The sequence below is a fragment of the Babylonia areolata genome, chromosome 21 (assembly GCF_041734735.1).
Source record: "Babylonia areolata isolate BAREFJ2019XMU chromosome 21, ASM4173473v1, whole genome shotgun sequence".
Taxonomy (NCBI): Eukaryota; Metazoa; Mollusca; class Gastropoda; order Neogastropoda; family Buccinidae; genus Babylonia; species Babylonia areolata.
Genome location: NC_134896.1, coordinates 13,563,245 through 13,579,236, shown reverse-complemented (window position 1 = coordinate 13,579,236; position 15,992 = coordinate 13,563,245). Strand labels below are relative to the sequence as shown.

General features: G+C 45.1%; 1 protein-coding gene across 1 annotated transcript; it reads left to right on the top strand.

Moving 5' to 3' along the window:
- The first annotated feature begins 5,367 nt into the window (after nucleotides 1–5,367).
- LOC143296561 (uncharacterized) lies at nucleotides 5,368–8,655 on the top strand. The gene is made up of 2 exons (XM_076608583.1): nucleotides 5,368–5,567; nucleotides 7,731–8,655. The coding sequence occupies exons 1-2, from the start codon at nucleotides 5,368–5,370 to the stop codon at nucleotides 8,653–8,655; spliced, it is 1,125 nt and encodes a 374-aa protein (XP_076464698.1).
- The last annotated feature ends 7,337 nt before the right edge of the window (nucleotides 8,656–15,992 follow it).

Genomic DNA, 15,992 nt, shown 5'->3' with positions numbered 1-15,992 from the left:
CTTCTGGATGAGAAACGCCGTCTGCATCAAGCCTACCTGAGCAACCCAAAGTCCACATCAAAAAAGGATGCGTACGATGCCATCCGCAGGACTGTTCAACAAAAGTTACGCCAGATGCAGGATAAGTGGCTGAGTGACAAAGCTGATGAGATCCAGGGATATGCTGACAGGCACGATATGAAGAGGTTCTATGATGCCTTAAAAGAAGTCTACGGCCCCACATCCTCAGGATCATCCCCCCTCCTCAGTGCAGATGGGAATACCTTGATCACCGAGGAGAAAATTCTCGAACGCTGGGCTGAGTACTTCAACAGTGTCTTAAATCGCCCTTCCTTCATAAATGATGAAGCCATAGACCGTCTCCCACAAATCCCCATCAACGAAGCACTGGACGATCCGCCAACACCTCTTGAGACTCAGAAAGCAATCCGTCTGCTATCCAGTGGCAAAGCACCTGGCTCAGACTCCATACCAGCAGAGGTCTACAAGGATGGAGGCACTGTGCTGACTGAGAAGCTCCATCAGCTGTACTCACTCATGTGGAAAGAAGAGACGATCCCCCAGGATTTCAAAGATGCATCTATCATTTACTTGTACAAGCGAAAGGGGAACTGGCAAGCCTGTGATAACCATCGGGGCATTTCCTTGCTCTCCATCGCAGGCAAGATACTTGCCAGGATCCTACGAAACCGCCTCACAGCACACCTTGACCAAGGTCATTTGCCTGAGAGCCAATGTGGATTCCGGAAAGAGCGCGGAACCACCGACATGGTGTTTGCTGCAAGGCAGCTGCAAGAGAAATGTCTGGAGCAAAATGCTGATCTGTTCTCCACCTATGTCGACCTCACTAAGGCCTTCGACACCGTGAGTAGAGAGGGACTGTGGAAGATCATGGCCAAGTACGGATGCCCTCGGAAATTTATTTCCTTGGTCAGCCAATTCCATGAAGGCATGCAGGCTCGAGTCCAGGACAATGGCGAAACATCTGCTCCTTTTGCTGTCACAAATGGTGTCAAGCAAGGCTGCGTCCTGGCTCCAACGCTGTTCAGCCTCATGTTCTCTGCAATGCTTACTGATGCCTTCAGAGATGGCGATGTTGGAATCGGCCTAAAGTACCGAACAGATGGCAAGCTGTTTAACCTCAGAAGGCTTCAAGCAAAAACGAAGGTCATGACAGACATCATCAGAGACTTTTTGTTTGCTGATGATTGTGCCCTCAACGCTGGATCTGAAGCTGACATGCAACTCAGCGTCGACAAGTTTGCCACTGCCAGCAGGAACTTCGGCCTTACCATCAGCACGAGGAAAACTGAAGTTCTCTATCAGCCAGCCCCAGGGAAACCCTACGTTGAGCCCAACATCACAGTCAACGGTCAGAGACTCAGTGCGGTGGAGCGGTTCACATACCTTGGCAGCACACTGTCACGAAATGTGACAATCGACGATGAAGTGAACGTCAGGATTGCAAGAGCAAGCGCAACTTTTGGTAGACTCAATGCAAATGTCTGGAACAGAAGAGGCATTAGTCTTGAGACCAAGCTAAAGGTGTACAGAGCAGTAGTTCTCCCCACACTACTGCGAAACTTGGACAGTGTACCAACGACATGCCAAGAAGCTGAACCACTTCCACACAACATGCCTCAGGAAGATACTGAACATCAAGTGGCAAGACAAGACCCCAGACACAGAGGTGCTCGCAAAAGCCACCCTTCCCAGCATCTTCACCATCCTGATGAAGTCCCAGCTTCGCTGGGCTGGACACGTGGCGCGCATGCCAGACCATCGGCTGCCCAAAAGGCTCTTCTATGGCGAGCTGCAACAAGGGAAGAGATCACACGGAGGTCAGAAGAAGCGCTTCAGAGATACTCTGAAAGTCTCTCTGAAAGCGTTTGATATCAACCCTGACTCCTGGGAGGAATCTGCAGTGGACCGTGACAAATGGCGCGCTGCTGTGCACAAAGGCGCCAAGTTGTGCGAGGCCAACAGGACTGCTGCAGCTGTTCAGAAGAGGCAGGCCAGAAAGTCACGGGCAAACAAGCTCCCTGACAATGGTATGCCTGTCTTTGTCTGCCCCAACTGTCAGCGAACATTTTGTGCGCAGATTGGACTATTCAGCCATTTGCGCATTCACAGATAGATTCATGAGCATCCTCCCCCCCACCCCACCACCACCCTCCCCGCATCCCCCAGCTGGATGACAACGATGGTCATCATCGATCTCGATGGACACACCACCACCATTGTTCAGTTGTTTCTATAACTTCTGTTCCACATTTAAAAAAAACATTCGATCTCGTGGTTCTGATCTCGAAAATATGACAACTTTTGTTTTGCTTCTATTGATTTCAATACCCTATTGTTTACAATGTAAATGTAACTGGTTTAGTTTCAGCTGTAGGCCATGTTTAGATTTTGAAAGTAATACTAAGTCATCAGCATATAAAAGACAAGAGATACTTTTGTTTTGGGAATGACTAACTGTTGGCGAATCGGTATCTGGGAGCCAATCAACAATATCATTTATAAATATATTGAATAACGTGGGGCTCAGTGTATTTCCCTGTAGTACTCCTCTTCGAACATAGATTGAAGGGGAGAATCCATTTTCATTACGGGTGCAGACTTTTGTGTCTGTATGCAAACTTTTTATTTAATTGAAGCACCTACCTCGTATACCGATTTTTTTTAAGTTTTGTGAAAATACCTGCATGTGAAATGCTATCAAACGCTTTTTTGAAATCCACGAAACATGCGTATAATCTGTCCGTTCTATTTTTCATGGTGTAATCAACAATTTTTTTCAAAACAAAAATATGGTCTGTAGTTCTAAAACCTTTTCTAAATCCAGCTTGTTCTTTTGCAAGTAAATTGTTTGATTCTAAATAATCATTTAATCTGCTGTTGAGGATTAGACAAAGTAGATTGCTTAAAGAACAATTGGCGTAGTTATTTGGGTTTGATTTATCTCCCTCTTTATGAATTGGGATAGATATTCCATTTTTCCACAAATCCGGATAACATCCAGTTTTTAGAATGTAATTAAGTACTGTTTTAATTGTAGGAAGTAAGTCCGGTAAAACAGCTTTAATTATCTCATTTCTGATACCGTCTATGCCCGGTGATTTGTTGTTCTTCAATTTTTGGCACGCTTTTATTACTTCTGTGTCAGATATATCATTATCTAAACAAGTGTTATTACAATCCACATTGTTAAAACCGTTTTTCATCCCATTATCACTGGTATTTTGGTTTTCATCATCCATGCCAACTTTGTTTCCAATAAGTTCATGTAAGTGGGTAATCCATCTTTTAACTGACAGGGATTGTGTGTTTTGATGCGTTTCCATTGTTTTTAGCTGTTTCAATTTTTTCCACAATGTATTTGGATCATAGGCTAGATCTTTGTTTAGTGAGCCAACTAGTTTTGATTTATACATTCTCCTTTTTTTCTTAATGATTTTATTATAAAGTTTTCTCTTATAAAAGTATTTCTGATGTAGATTTTTGTTAAATGGGTATCTGTTTAAAGCATTTAGAATTGATTTCAATTCTTTGCGTTGTACAACACATTCCTTGTCAAACCATTTTTTATGTCGCCTTATCTTCCTAGACTTTTTAATTCTGCATGTAAGACATTTTTTTGCTGCGTCTTGTAATATTTGTGTGAATTCATCTATGACTGTATTTATCATAGAATTTGTACTGGTACTGTTAGAAAGTTGAGTATTCAAAATATCATTGATATATTTTAATCGTTTTTTCATTTCTGGTGATGCTAGGATTATCCTCAGTTTCATTTTGGAATTTTCATCCCAGGAAAAAGCAATATCCTGAAAGGGGTTGTTGACATGACTAATTCCTTCTTCTATAGAAACCTGTAATTTATTTCGTAACACATGGCCAGTTTCTTTGTGGATAGAATGATTGATCGTCAATGACAAGGGGCAGTGATCTGAATAGGGAGTAAGATCATGAACTTTCGTTTCAATAACATCTTGTAAAATATTTTGAGAACAGAGAAAGTAATCAACCACACTACTTCCTTTTGGTGAAAAGCACGTATATCGACCTTGTAAATCTCTGAGTGTTCTGCCATTGAGAATGCATATGTTGGTGTCTATACAAATAGAACTAAGTTTTCTCCAATTCTTGTGGACAGTACGATCCATTGAGCATCTATATGTGACAGGGTGGAACACATAATCATCAGGTAATGAATACATATTGTTATCTCCATCCATTTGTATGAAATCAGGTAATATACCACTCCTGGCATTAAAGTCTCCACATAAGATTACATTTCCTTGAGCTGATAAACTGAAATCTGCAGTTTCACTTTCTCAAGGAGGCATCACTGCGTTCGGACAAATCCATACACGCTACACCACATCTGTTGAGCAGATGCCTGACCAGCAGCATAACCCAACGCGCTTAGTCAGGCCTTGAGTGCATGCTTACATATTTGTGTACCTATGAAAGGGGATTTCATTTTACGTAATTTCGCCAGAGGACAACACTCTCGTTGCCATGGGTTCTTTTTCAGGAGGAAGGTGGCAGAATGGTTAAGACGCTCAGCTGCCAATACACAGAGTCCGTGAGGGTGTGGGTTCGAATCCCGCTCTCGCCCTTTCTCCTAAGTTTGACTGGAAAATCAAACTGAGCGTCTAGTCTTTCGGATGAGACGATAAACCGAGGTCCCGTGTGCAGCACGCACTTGGCGGTGGGTTATGCTGCTGGTCAGGCATCTGCTCAACAGATGTGGTGTAGCGTGTATTGATTTGTCCGAACGCAGTGACGCCTCCTTGAGAAACTGAAACTGAAACTGAAACTGATAAACTGACGAGGTCAGATTCTACTCTGTCCCATACACTGTTTGTGTAATTTTTACCAAATGACGAGTGCGATGGTGGTATGTATAGACAGCCAATGTATGTGTTTCTATCTTCGGCGCGTATCTTTAACCAAACAATATTACTATTGTTTTGTGGTAACATTTTAACTAGTTTTCTTATGTCATTCTTAATGAAAATTGATATGCCCCCTGATGCTTTCTGTGCTTTTAAATGTTTTGGTCGACAATAGTGTATTCCAGGTGCAAAGTCTGGTAAGTGTATATCATTTTCTGACTCTCTATCCAGATGAGTTTCCTCTAAAAAAAAAGAATATCGTGTGTGTGTGTGTGTGTGTGTGTGTGTGTGTGTGTAGGTTAACACGCGTGCATACGTACTGCTATTTCACGAATGCCTTAATTGAAAAGCAAATGGAACACACTTGCCAAACACAAATGAACAACCACGACCACCACCACAACAACAACAAACTGTACTCTTCTGTCTTATAAAGATACCGTTCAAAGCGTGGCTGGCGATGCTGGGATTCATACTCGTGGGAGTTGGCTTTGACGGAGCCTGCTCGTTTGTCAAGTCCTACTCGGTGGCGTGCATCCCAGCCTCTGAATGCACCTCCTTCCTCTTCCTCTGCGTGATCACGGCATCTGGCGGCGGTCTCTTCACATCCGTTCTTGGGATGCTGGACATGTCATTTACCGGACTCCCCACGGGGGCCGGGTAGGTTGTAGGAAATTGTCTCGTTGTTTACTGGTGCAACAGGCCAAACTACTCAAGACTATTGTCAAGGGTAACCGCCCCCCCCCCACCCCCCCCGGTGTAAAGTGGCCTAGTCCAGTCCAGAGCATGCTTCCGTGTAATCTGGCCGTGTGTGTGTGTGTGTGTGTGTGTGTGTGTGTGTGTTAGTTTTTCGTTAATAATAATAATAATAATGGTATTTATATGGAGCTGAATCTTGTGCAGAGACAAATCAAAGCGCTTTCGCACCAGTCATTCACACGCATGCATAACTCTAAAACTGGAGAAACTGAAGACAAGGAAGAGGCAGGGAAGGGAGGCTATTTTGGGAAGAGGTGGTTTTTAAGGCCAGACGTGAAAGAGCTGAGTGTGGAGACTTGACGAAGCGAACGAGAAAGTTCATTCCAGTTGCAAGGTCCAGAGACAGAGAAAGAACGGCGGCCAACAGTGGAGAGCTTGAATCTGGGTATGCGTAAACAGAGTGGATTCGAAGCTGATCGTAGTGAGCGAGATGGAGTGTAGAGGTTAAGGCAGCCACAGAGATAGGAAGGGGCTGATTTGTGAATACATTTATAACATAGAGTACTGATCTTGTAATTTATTCTGTGTGAGACAGGGAGCCAGTGGAGATGTTGCAAAATAAGAGTGATGTGCTCAGATCTTTTCTTTCTGAGGACGAATCGGGCAGCAGAGTTTTGTATGCGTTGAAGGGACTGAATGGTTGAAGCAGGCAAACCAGACAATAGATAGTTACGGTAGTCAAGGCGAGAGAGAATGAGAGAAACGACAAGTCTAGATGTTGCGTCAATGGACAGATATTTCCGGATGGAACTGATGCGCCGCAATTGACAGTAGCAGGACTGACATGTCTGAATGATAAATTTTTGCATGGACAGTGTGTTGTCAAGGACAACGCCGAGGTTCCTGACTGAACTGGAAAGAGGGATGGATGTACTGCCAAGTTTGATTGTGTCAGTTGTGATGGAAGAGAGTTTTTGTTTAGTTCCTATGATCATTGCTTCAGTTTTGTCCGCGTTCAATTGTAACTTATTTAGAGTCATCCAATTTTGAATGTCCAGGAAGCAGTTGGATGTTTCTTGCAAGAGCGACGACAGTTTTTCGGGGGTGTCAATCTTCTGGAGTTGAGTGTCATCAGCATAAGAATGATGACTGACATTGTGGCGGTTGATAATTTCAGCGAGAGGAGCAGTGTACAGTGTGAAGAGCACTGGGCCTAAAACAGACCCCTGTGGGACTCCATGTTCAATTTTAACGGGTTCAGACTGGAAATTGTCAACAATGACAGACTGGAATCGATCAGTGAGATAAGATTTGAACCAGTTTAGAACAGTGCCATTGATACCAAATGTAAAATGAAGACGGGAAAGAAGGATTGAATGGTCTATCGTGTCAAAGGCGGCTGACAAATCGAGAAAAGTGAGAAGGAGTCGGATGCTAGCAGTAGGTTATTCATGATGTGGAGGAGAGTGGTTTCGGTGCTGTGGCCAGCACGATAGGCAGACTGAAATGGGTGGATGAGATTGTTGAAACAAAGGTGTTACTTATTTGAGTTGATTGCAGCCTGTCTGAAATTGCTGGCAAGTTTTTGTTATACACTGTATCATTTTATTGTTCTTTCGTTATTACTTATTTGCAATCATTGTAAAGCTCCTCCAGCGTTGGGAAGCGCTATAAAAAAAATCCAGTCCTCTTCTTCTTTTTTGTCTTTTTCTCGTTATAATTATTGTCATTAATATGAATGTGATACAGATTGGATTGGATGAGCGAAGTGTACGCAGGGGGTATATTCCGGCCAAGAGGGGCATGACATGGCCTGGGCTGGTTTAACCCCGGGGGTATAAACTAGTCAGGGGTAAAGTTTAGCCTGTTACACCGGCATTGTGCCGGGCAGTGTTGACAGTAGGTGGATTTTAGATTTTAGTGTGTGGATAATAATTTCCACGTGATTCTCTCTCCCTCCCCACACCCCCTGTCTCTTATTTGTCTTTCTCTGTCACTGTGTCTATTTATATATTCTCACTCTCTCCGTGTGTAACTTTTCTTCTTTTTTTTTCGCGCGCGCGCGCGCGCGCGCGCGTGTGTGTGTGTGTGTGTGTGTGTGTGATTTCATTTCCTTTTTTTCAGCATGAGCGGAGTTCTGAACGTGGCAGTGGCAGCAGTGACGGTCATAGTCAGCATTATAGTGGGCCTGCTCATCACCCTGCTGACAGGATGGGCCCTGCGGAGACACACCGCTCTGTCCGCTGCCTGGGATGACGGAACACACAGTAAGACGGACCACATTTCCACCTCTCAAAGGAACCAGCACCGCATAACCACCGAGGAGACTGAAATCGACACCTGCAGTGTGGACATAACTGACACCACACGTGATACCAGCCAGCCACACAACAAAGAAACGAAAGCTAACATCTTAACTGGCAATAATTCACGTTTCGCAGAAAGCAATGACAACAATGAAAAGCTATCCGAGACTCATCACATCACTATGCCTTCCCACGAAGCCACCACACGAAGCAACGACAATACTGATGATGATGAAATCATGAGCAAATCACTACCCATCAGCAACAACGCAGAACTCACAGGTATAAAACGCGATGTTCAGAAGAGAAGGTCATGCTCATCGTTGCACGAAGAAGAACGCATCTCGGAAGCAGCAGACAAGGATCTTGAGCAGAAGAAGAAGAAGAACCGTGAGGAAGTTGCACCACCTGGGACTAAACGTGATTATGGTGCGGTGAAAGCCAGGACTGTCACCTCGTCAGAAGATAAAATCGAAAGCCGTGAACCTTCTCCGCAAGCATCCGTGAAAAAAGAAACTGAGAGTACCACCGAGGGAGTTACTAAAGCCAGCAAGACCTGCTGTCAAGGTGGGGTGAAAGTGAGAATAGCTCTCATCGTGTTGTCCGCCGCCATGGCTGTTGGCATGGCCTTCATATTCTCCGTCGGCAGCTCGGACTACGTGGGCAGAGCCATCTTCCGTGGGGATCCTGACGCGGCTGTGAGCACGGACAGTCTGTCCAGGCAGGTGGATTATGTACTTTGAGATCACTGTTTCACTTTCATTTATTTATTGTTTGTTTGTTTAGAAAAAAAAGGTTCAGCTGGTGCGTTAGGTTCATGCACTGGTCTGACATATGTCTTTTTGATACGTCAAAATGAAATAGCAGATGTGTTTTAGCGAATATGGAACCACCCTCTTTAAAATGCATCCTTGAAAACGAAACTTTATTTACGTAATGCACTGTGACTCTAAACAGCATCAACACAGTGTTATAGAAATTCCTTTAGCTTGAAACCCCACTCCCACCCCCCAGCAGCAATCAGCAGCAGCAGCAGCAGCAACAACAAAAACAAAGAGAGCATTTTGAACAGTCACGCGAAGAGTGATACAATCCACTGCAGACAAAGTAGGGCTGAACATGATGATCAAGAACGGTTTAGTTCCAAAAGTTATTTCAGCCTGCTGTGCCCAAGAAAATTACAGAACAGTTATGAACATGAACTTCGGAGATTAATTCCCTTTTGGCATTTAGATAATAAAAAAAAAGGAAAGGCAATTTCCTCGTCCTCTTCAGTCTCCGAACGAGCCTGAATATGGCTGAGCACAGGAAATCTAGACTGAACTAGTCAGGTCACCGGGAGACACTGAAAAATGGGCATCCAAAACAAAAAGTAGAAGAAAAAAAAGCATAATCGGAGAGCGTCATCCCTGTCACATTGACCAGAAACTTAAGAGTATACTGGACACACAACTTCTACACGGAGGCACATCTGGAAACTGTACATCCATCTGAAATATAAATATACTTATGGTTAACACTTAGTAAAGAGTGGTAACTCTCTCCATTCACAAGGTACACAACTTCAAGTCAGTGCTGCTTACGCTACCGATTCAGCTCAAAAAAGGAAGCACCGGGCCTGTCCTTATACCGACAATTTGACATGTGCACACAGCAGCAAAGGCAGAAGAAATGGCCTCATTATTTGTTAATTTCCATACTTATGGTTAGTTTCCGTTTACTGCTGGATTGATGAGGCTGCAATGGTCAAACGAACATGTGTTGAGGTTGTGAAACTGTAAGGAAGTTGAGTGCAACCCTGTACGTGCGTGCGTGAGTGCGTGCCTGCGTGTGTGTGTGTGTGTGTGTGTGTGTGTGTGTGTGTGATATTTCGCGTCGCGCATGTGGATGACTGGATTTGTTTTCATCAGGTACGAAGAAGGAAGGAAGATGGCATCCAAAGGACTGTGTGTTCATTACGTATCCTATCTTCTCTTCAATTTGGTGAACCACCGGCTCATCAAGTGTCTAGGTAAACTGTTCACTTTTTGTTTTATCACAGCCAAATATACTCTCCTCTAAATGTTATTTTCGCAAAAAAAAACAAAAAAACAACAACAAAAAACTCAAAACAAAACAAAACAAAACAAAGCAACAACAACAAAAAACAAAACAAACAAAACAACAACAACAACAACAAAAGAAAACCAACAACCTACAAACAAGCAAAAGAAAGAAACAAACAAAAAACTAATAATGTGTGTTCGATATTTAGCAAACTGAGTTGTAAGTGACAACTAGATGTTAGACAAGTTTTGATTATTCCTTACCTTTCCTGCGCGAATAAGTTTCACATTTTCTTACCCGATCGTTTAGCAGCACAGCCTTTTGAGAAAGAACCCTGCCAGTACTTCGTATTGTATTGTATTGTATTGTATTGTATTGTATTGTATTGTATTGTATTGTATTGTATTACTCTTTTTTGTCACAACAGATTTCTGTGTGTGGAATTCGGGCTGCTCTCCCCAGGGAAAGCGCCACCCATTTTGGTTTTTGTTATGTAAAGTTTTTCTTTCTTCAAACACTTGAAGGCAACCGCAGACAACGAATTTTTTGTTTCATGATCTGCAAAACCTTGCCAAACGAACAAAGACTACACTAAAACAAGATGGAAAGAACTGACTGTCACATCATCAGTAGTGACCATAGGGTCGGAGACTACAGCAAAGAAGAAGAAGGAAAAGGCAGGAAAGGAGGAAGGAAAGAAGGAAGGACGGACGGAAGGAAGGAAGGAGGGAAGGAAGAAAGAAGAAGAACAACAAGAAGACGACGAAGAAACCACATTAACAATGTACACAAAAATGTATTGTGTGTTCGGCTCGCGGGATGTCAAAAAAACATATTGCTGCAGGTTTGGCCTGTCATTATGGAGACAAAGGACGCGACGTTGGTTTCATTATAAAGATTTTCGTAAGATGAAATAGGATAGGCTAAGAATAACGTTATTATCTCATTAAGAGAAATTACACAAGGCGCGGCAAAACAAACGCAGACAATTACTCAACACAAAAACATAAACATGACTTAACTAAAACGAATCAGTAACATAGAAGACATTGATATAAAAACTATTGCATATATTCACTGATTTAAAATGTTGTAATTAGTCATTATTGAAAGCATATTGAGCATCATGTTTTGTCTATTGATACGATTTTTTAATTGATTTTTTGCTGTTTTTTTGTATGTTTGTATTATGAGTGAAATAGTATTTGTCAATGTGTATATTAAGTGATTGAACGAATGAGCCTACTTCTTGTTTTTGACATCACTCTTTTTGTATTTATTGGATATGTGTAAATGATGAACGTATGTAGTGTTTCAATGCCTCTAGGGGGCACACGAAATAAACTCCTTGCCTTGCCTTGCCTTGAAATACACCAAGGCTAACATTGCATGTATGCTATTGCACATTAATTAAGATAAGATAAGGATAACTTTATCATTACATGGTAATTATCAGTGGTGGTTCGTCCGTCGGGATCGACGAGGACCATCTAGTCATCCTGGGGGTGGGTGGGTTGGGCTCTGTGGGTGCGCAGATGACTGGTCAGGCCAATCCGCGCCCGGAAGGTTCTGACGCAGTGTTGACAGGGGATGGTAGCGACTGTCGGGGACTTGCTGGCCCTGCTTTTCCTGGCCTGTCTGCGTTGCTTTGCTGCAGCGATTCTGTTGGCCTCACAGGATTTGGCGCCTTTGTGGACAGCTGAACGCCACTTTGGTCTGTCCATTGCATTCAGCTCCCATGTGTCGTGGCTGATGTTGAAGGCCTCCAGAGAAGCTTTCAGAGTGTCTTTGAAGCGCTTCTTTTGGCCTCCATGGGAGCGCTTGCCATGTTGGAGTTCGCCGTACAGCAGTTTCTTGGGGAGCCGGTGGTCTGGCATGCGAACTACATGGCCTGCATCAGGATGGTGTAGATGCTGGGCAAGCTTGCACGAGTGAGCACCTCTGTGTCAGGGATCTTCTCTTGCCACTTTCTGCCGAGAAGTTTTCTGAGGCTGGGGGTGTGGAAGTGTTCAGCTTTTTGGCGTGGCGTTTGTAGACCGTCCATGATTCACATCCATAGAGCAGTGTGGTGAGAACTATGGCCTTGTATACTTTGAGCTTCGTCTCCAGGGTGATGCCTCTCCTGTTCCAAACGTTCTTATGTAGTCTGCCGAAGGCAGCGCTGGCTTTGGCGAGTCTGGCATTCACCTCGTCGTCGATGACAACTGTGCGAGAGAGTGTACTGCCCAGGTATGTGAACTTGTCCACCGCGTTCAGTCGTTGCCCGTTGATGAAGATATTTGGTTCAACGTAAGGCTTTCTGGAGCTGGCTGGTGCATCACCTCAGTCTTCTTTGTGCTGATTGTGAGGCCAAAGTTGTCACAGGCAGCAGAGAACTTGTCGACGCTGTGTTGCATGTCAGCTTCGGCGGCAGCGTTGAGAGCGCAGTCATCAGCAAACAGGAAGTCGTTGACGGTGTCTGTCCTCACCTTGGTTTTTGCTTGAAGCCTCCTGAGGTTGAAGAGTCAGCCATCTGTGCGGTACCTGATGCCAATGCCTACGTCAGCTTCTCTGAAGGCGTTTGTCAGCATGGCTGAAAACATGAGACTGAACAGGGTGGGAGCAAGAACACACCCTTGCTTGACTCCTTTGGAGACAGGGAATGGTTATGAAGTCTCTCCGTTGTCTTGGACTCGGGCCAGCATCCCATCGCGTAGTTGCTGTATGATGGTGATGAACTTTCTGGGACATCCGTACTTCGCCATGATTCTCCAAAGGCTATCTCTGCTGACAGTATCGAAGGCCTTGGTCAGATCGACATAGGTGGAGTAAAGGTCGGCGTTCTGTTCCTGACACTTCTCCTGGAGCTGCCTGGCAGCAAGCACCATGTCGATAGTCCCGCGTTCTTTCCGGAAGCCACACTGGCTCTCTGGTAGGAGACCTTGCTCAAGGTGCGCTATGAGACGGTTGAGTAGCACTCTGGCCAGAGTCTTGCCTGCGACGGACAGCAGGGATATCCCACGATGGTTGTCACAGGCCTGACGATTTCCTTTGCGCTTGTACAGGTGTATGATGGAAGCGTCTTTGAAGTCCTGTGGAACTGCCTCATGCTGCCAGATGAGCTGGAACAGCTGATGAAGCTTCTCAGTCAGCGCCATACCACCTTTGTAGACCTCAGCTGGAATGGAGTCTGAGCCAGGGGCTTTGCCACTGGATAGCAGACGGATAGCTTTCTGGGTCTTCTCCAAAGTTGGAATGGCATCCAACGACTCGCTGACTGGCACCTGGGGGAGTCGGTCGATGACTTCATCATTGATGGTGGAAGGGCGGTTCAGTACACTGTCAAAGTGTTCAGCCCATCTCTCAAGGATCCCGTCCTTGTCAGTGATCAGGGTAGAACCATCAGCACTGAGGAGTGGAGCAGATCCGGATGTGGTGGGACCGTAGACTTCTTTCAGGCCGTTATAGAAGTTCTTCATGTCGTTCCTGTCTGCAAAGCCCTGGATCTCATCAGCTTTGTTGCTCAACCAGGAATCCTGTATCTGCCGCAGCTGCAGCTGGATGGTGCTGCGTGCGCTCTTCAGTATGTCTTTCTGTGACTGTGACTTGGGATTTTCAATGTGGTCTTCCAGCAGCTGCTTGATCTCAGTGCAGTTCTCATCAAAGCAGTCTTTGTGCTTCCTGGCAGAAGGCCCCAGGCACTCCATGGCAGTGTTGTACACCGTCTCATGCAGTGCGCCCCATGCTGCCTCCACATTCTGGTTGTCCAGCACGGTGGACACAAGGCGTTCCTCTAGGGTGTCAGCAAAGCTATGCTTGATGTTGCCTAGCTCCAGCTTGTTGACATTCAGGCATTTGGGTGCTTTCATGCTCTGAGGCCGTCTCTTGGGCTGGATGCGGAGGTTGAGTTTGGAGACGATAATGCGGTGGTCTGTCCAGCACTCGGCGCCGCACATGGCCCTCGTGACTCGTACGTCCTGCCTGTCCCTCTTCCTGACGATGACAAAGTCGATGAGATGCCAATGCCCGGAGCGAGGATGCATCCATGACGTCCTGTTACGGGTAGGGAGGCAGAAGACGGTGATTGTGATAAGAAGGTCGTGCTCGGCACATGTCTGGAGAAGTAGTTGACCATTGCTGTTACAGTTGCCAACCCCATGCTTCCCAATCACGCCTTCACAGGAGGTGCTGTCACAGCCAACTCTCCCGTTAAAGTCACCAAGAATGATGAGCTTGTCTGCGTTGGGAACAGTGGTGATGACAGAGTTCAGGTCCTCGTAGAACTTGTCCTTGATCTCGCCGGGTTGGTCATGGTGGGCGCTCAGGCACTGACAATGGTGGTAAACTTCTTCCCGTTGCATAAAGGGAGTTTTACCGTCATCAGGCGATCGTCCACTCCTTTCGGGGGGCCAGCCAGCTTGCCAACGAGGGTTGTCTTCAATGCAAAGCCATCTCCAGCCTCACGTCTCTCTTCATGTCTGCGACCACTCCAAAAGAAGGTGTAGCCTGCGCCTCGCTCACAGAGTTCACCTTCTTCTGCCAGTCTGGTCTCACTTGCTTGGGTAGACAAGCCCTGACTCACCGAGGGTTTGAGACCCGTCGGCTACCCTCACCTAGTTTAGCCAGCCTGTCAAAGCCGTTGCCCGGGTGTTGGGCCCTGCCGCATGCTAGCAGCTTCTAGGACCCATAAGTGAGAGCTGGGTGCCGGTGGGAACCAATACAGGACTAAGCACTCCCGGAAGAGCGAGTAATTATCAGTACAAGTGTATCGAAAGACACGAACATTGCACAATTATTTGAATTGCGCATTCATCCTGCACACTGTCACACACATTAAAAGTAAATGATTTTCTAAGAAATTCAAACAAAGCACAGTCTATCTATTCATTCCCATCCTCAGGGTACCGTAAGGAATTCCTGCTGACACAGCTGCTGATGGCAGGCACAATGGCGGTTCTGGCACTGACGGCCCGGCTGGAGGTGTTCTTTGTGCTGGCGATAGTGGCCGGACTGCACAGGGTTACCTTCCATGTCATACCCTACGCTGCTGCCAACGATGTTTTAAGAACCATGGTGAAGGCTTGTTGTGTGAAGAGCGTACATTGTAGTGCCTGTAGCAGGTGTGTGTGTGTGTGTGTGTGTGTGTGTGTGTGTGTGTGTGTGTACGGGCGCATGCATGCATGTGTGTGTGTATGTGTGTGTGTGTGTGTGTGTGTGTGTGTGTGTGTGGGTACGCGCGCGTGCATGTGTGTGTGTGTGTGTGTGTGTGTGTGTGTGTGTGTGTGTGTGTGTGTGTGTGTGTCTATGTGTCTGTGTGTCCGTGGTAAACTTTAACATTGACATTTTCTCTGCAAATACTTTGTCAGTTGACACCAAATTAGGCAAAAAAATAGGAAAAATTCAGTTCTTTCCAGTCATCTTGTTTAAAACAATATTGCATCTCTGGGATGGGCGCAAAAAAAAGAAGAAAAAAAAAGAAGCCTAATTATATGCAAACTGCATCTACTGTTATATTGATATTTTTTGTATTCTGTAAACTTGGCACTTTGATCTGATATTCTGACCCAACAACAAGAGGAGTCATTATTATCATTTTTTGTTCAAACAGGAACTTCTTTTGCTAAGCATGGAAGTTTTATTTATTTTGCAAACGTTTTGGTGCAGATAGTAAAAAAGGGAAATTACTCTATAATTAATGCTAGGGGACTTAATTTGCTTTAAACTGATCTTTCTCATCTTAAACATTAAATTTTTAAATTATACTCAATACATAAAAAGCTTGGATTTAAAAAAAAAAAGTGTATCACAAGTGAGTCTTGAAGGCCTTGCCTCTCTTGTTTTTTCTTTTTTTGCTGGCAGGATTCTGGAAACGAACGGGTGGGTTTTGTGATGGCCCTGATCACGATCGCCATTCCCGCGGGAGACTGTTTCTTCTTCGCCTGGATGGGTCTACTGGAGCACCTCACCGGGGTGGTCTCTGTGCCCATGTGGTTAGGGGCTCTCTATGGCTGCATGTCGGCCTTGGTCTTCTCCCTCGTCGGCAAGGGGGAGAGAT

What these genes read in the sequence shown, in the direction of transcription:
- LOC143296561 (XM_076608583.1), top strand. Translation starts at nt 5,368, where the DNA reads ATGCTGGGATTCATACTCGTGGGAGTTGGCTTTGACGGAGCCTGCTCG. An exon ending in GGACTCCCCACGGGGGCCGG is followed by an intron (nt 5,568 to 7,730) that starts GTAGGTTGTAGG and finishes CCTTTTTTTCAG; the next exon opens with CATGAGCGGAGTTCTGAACG.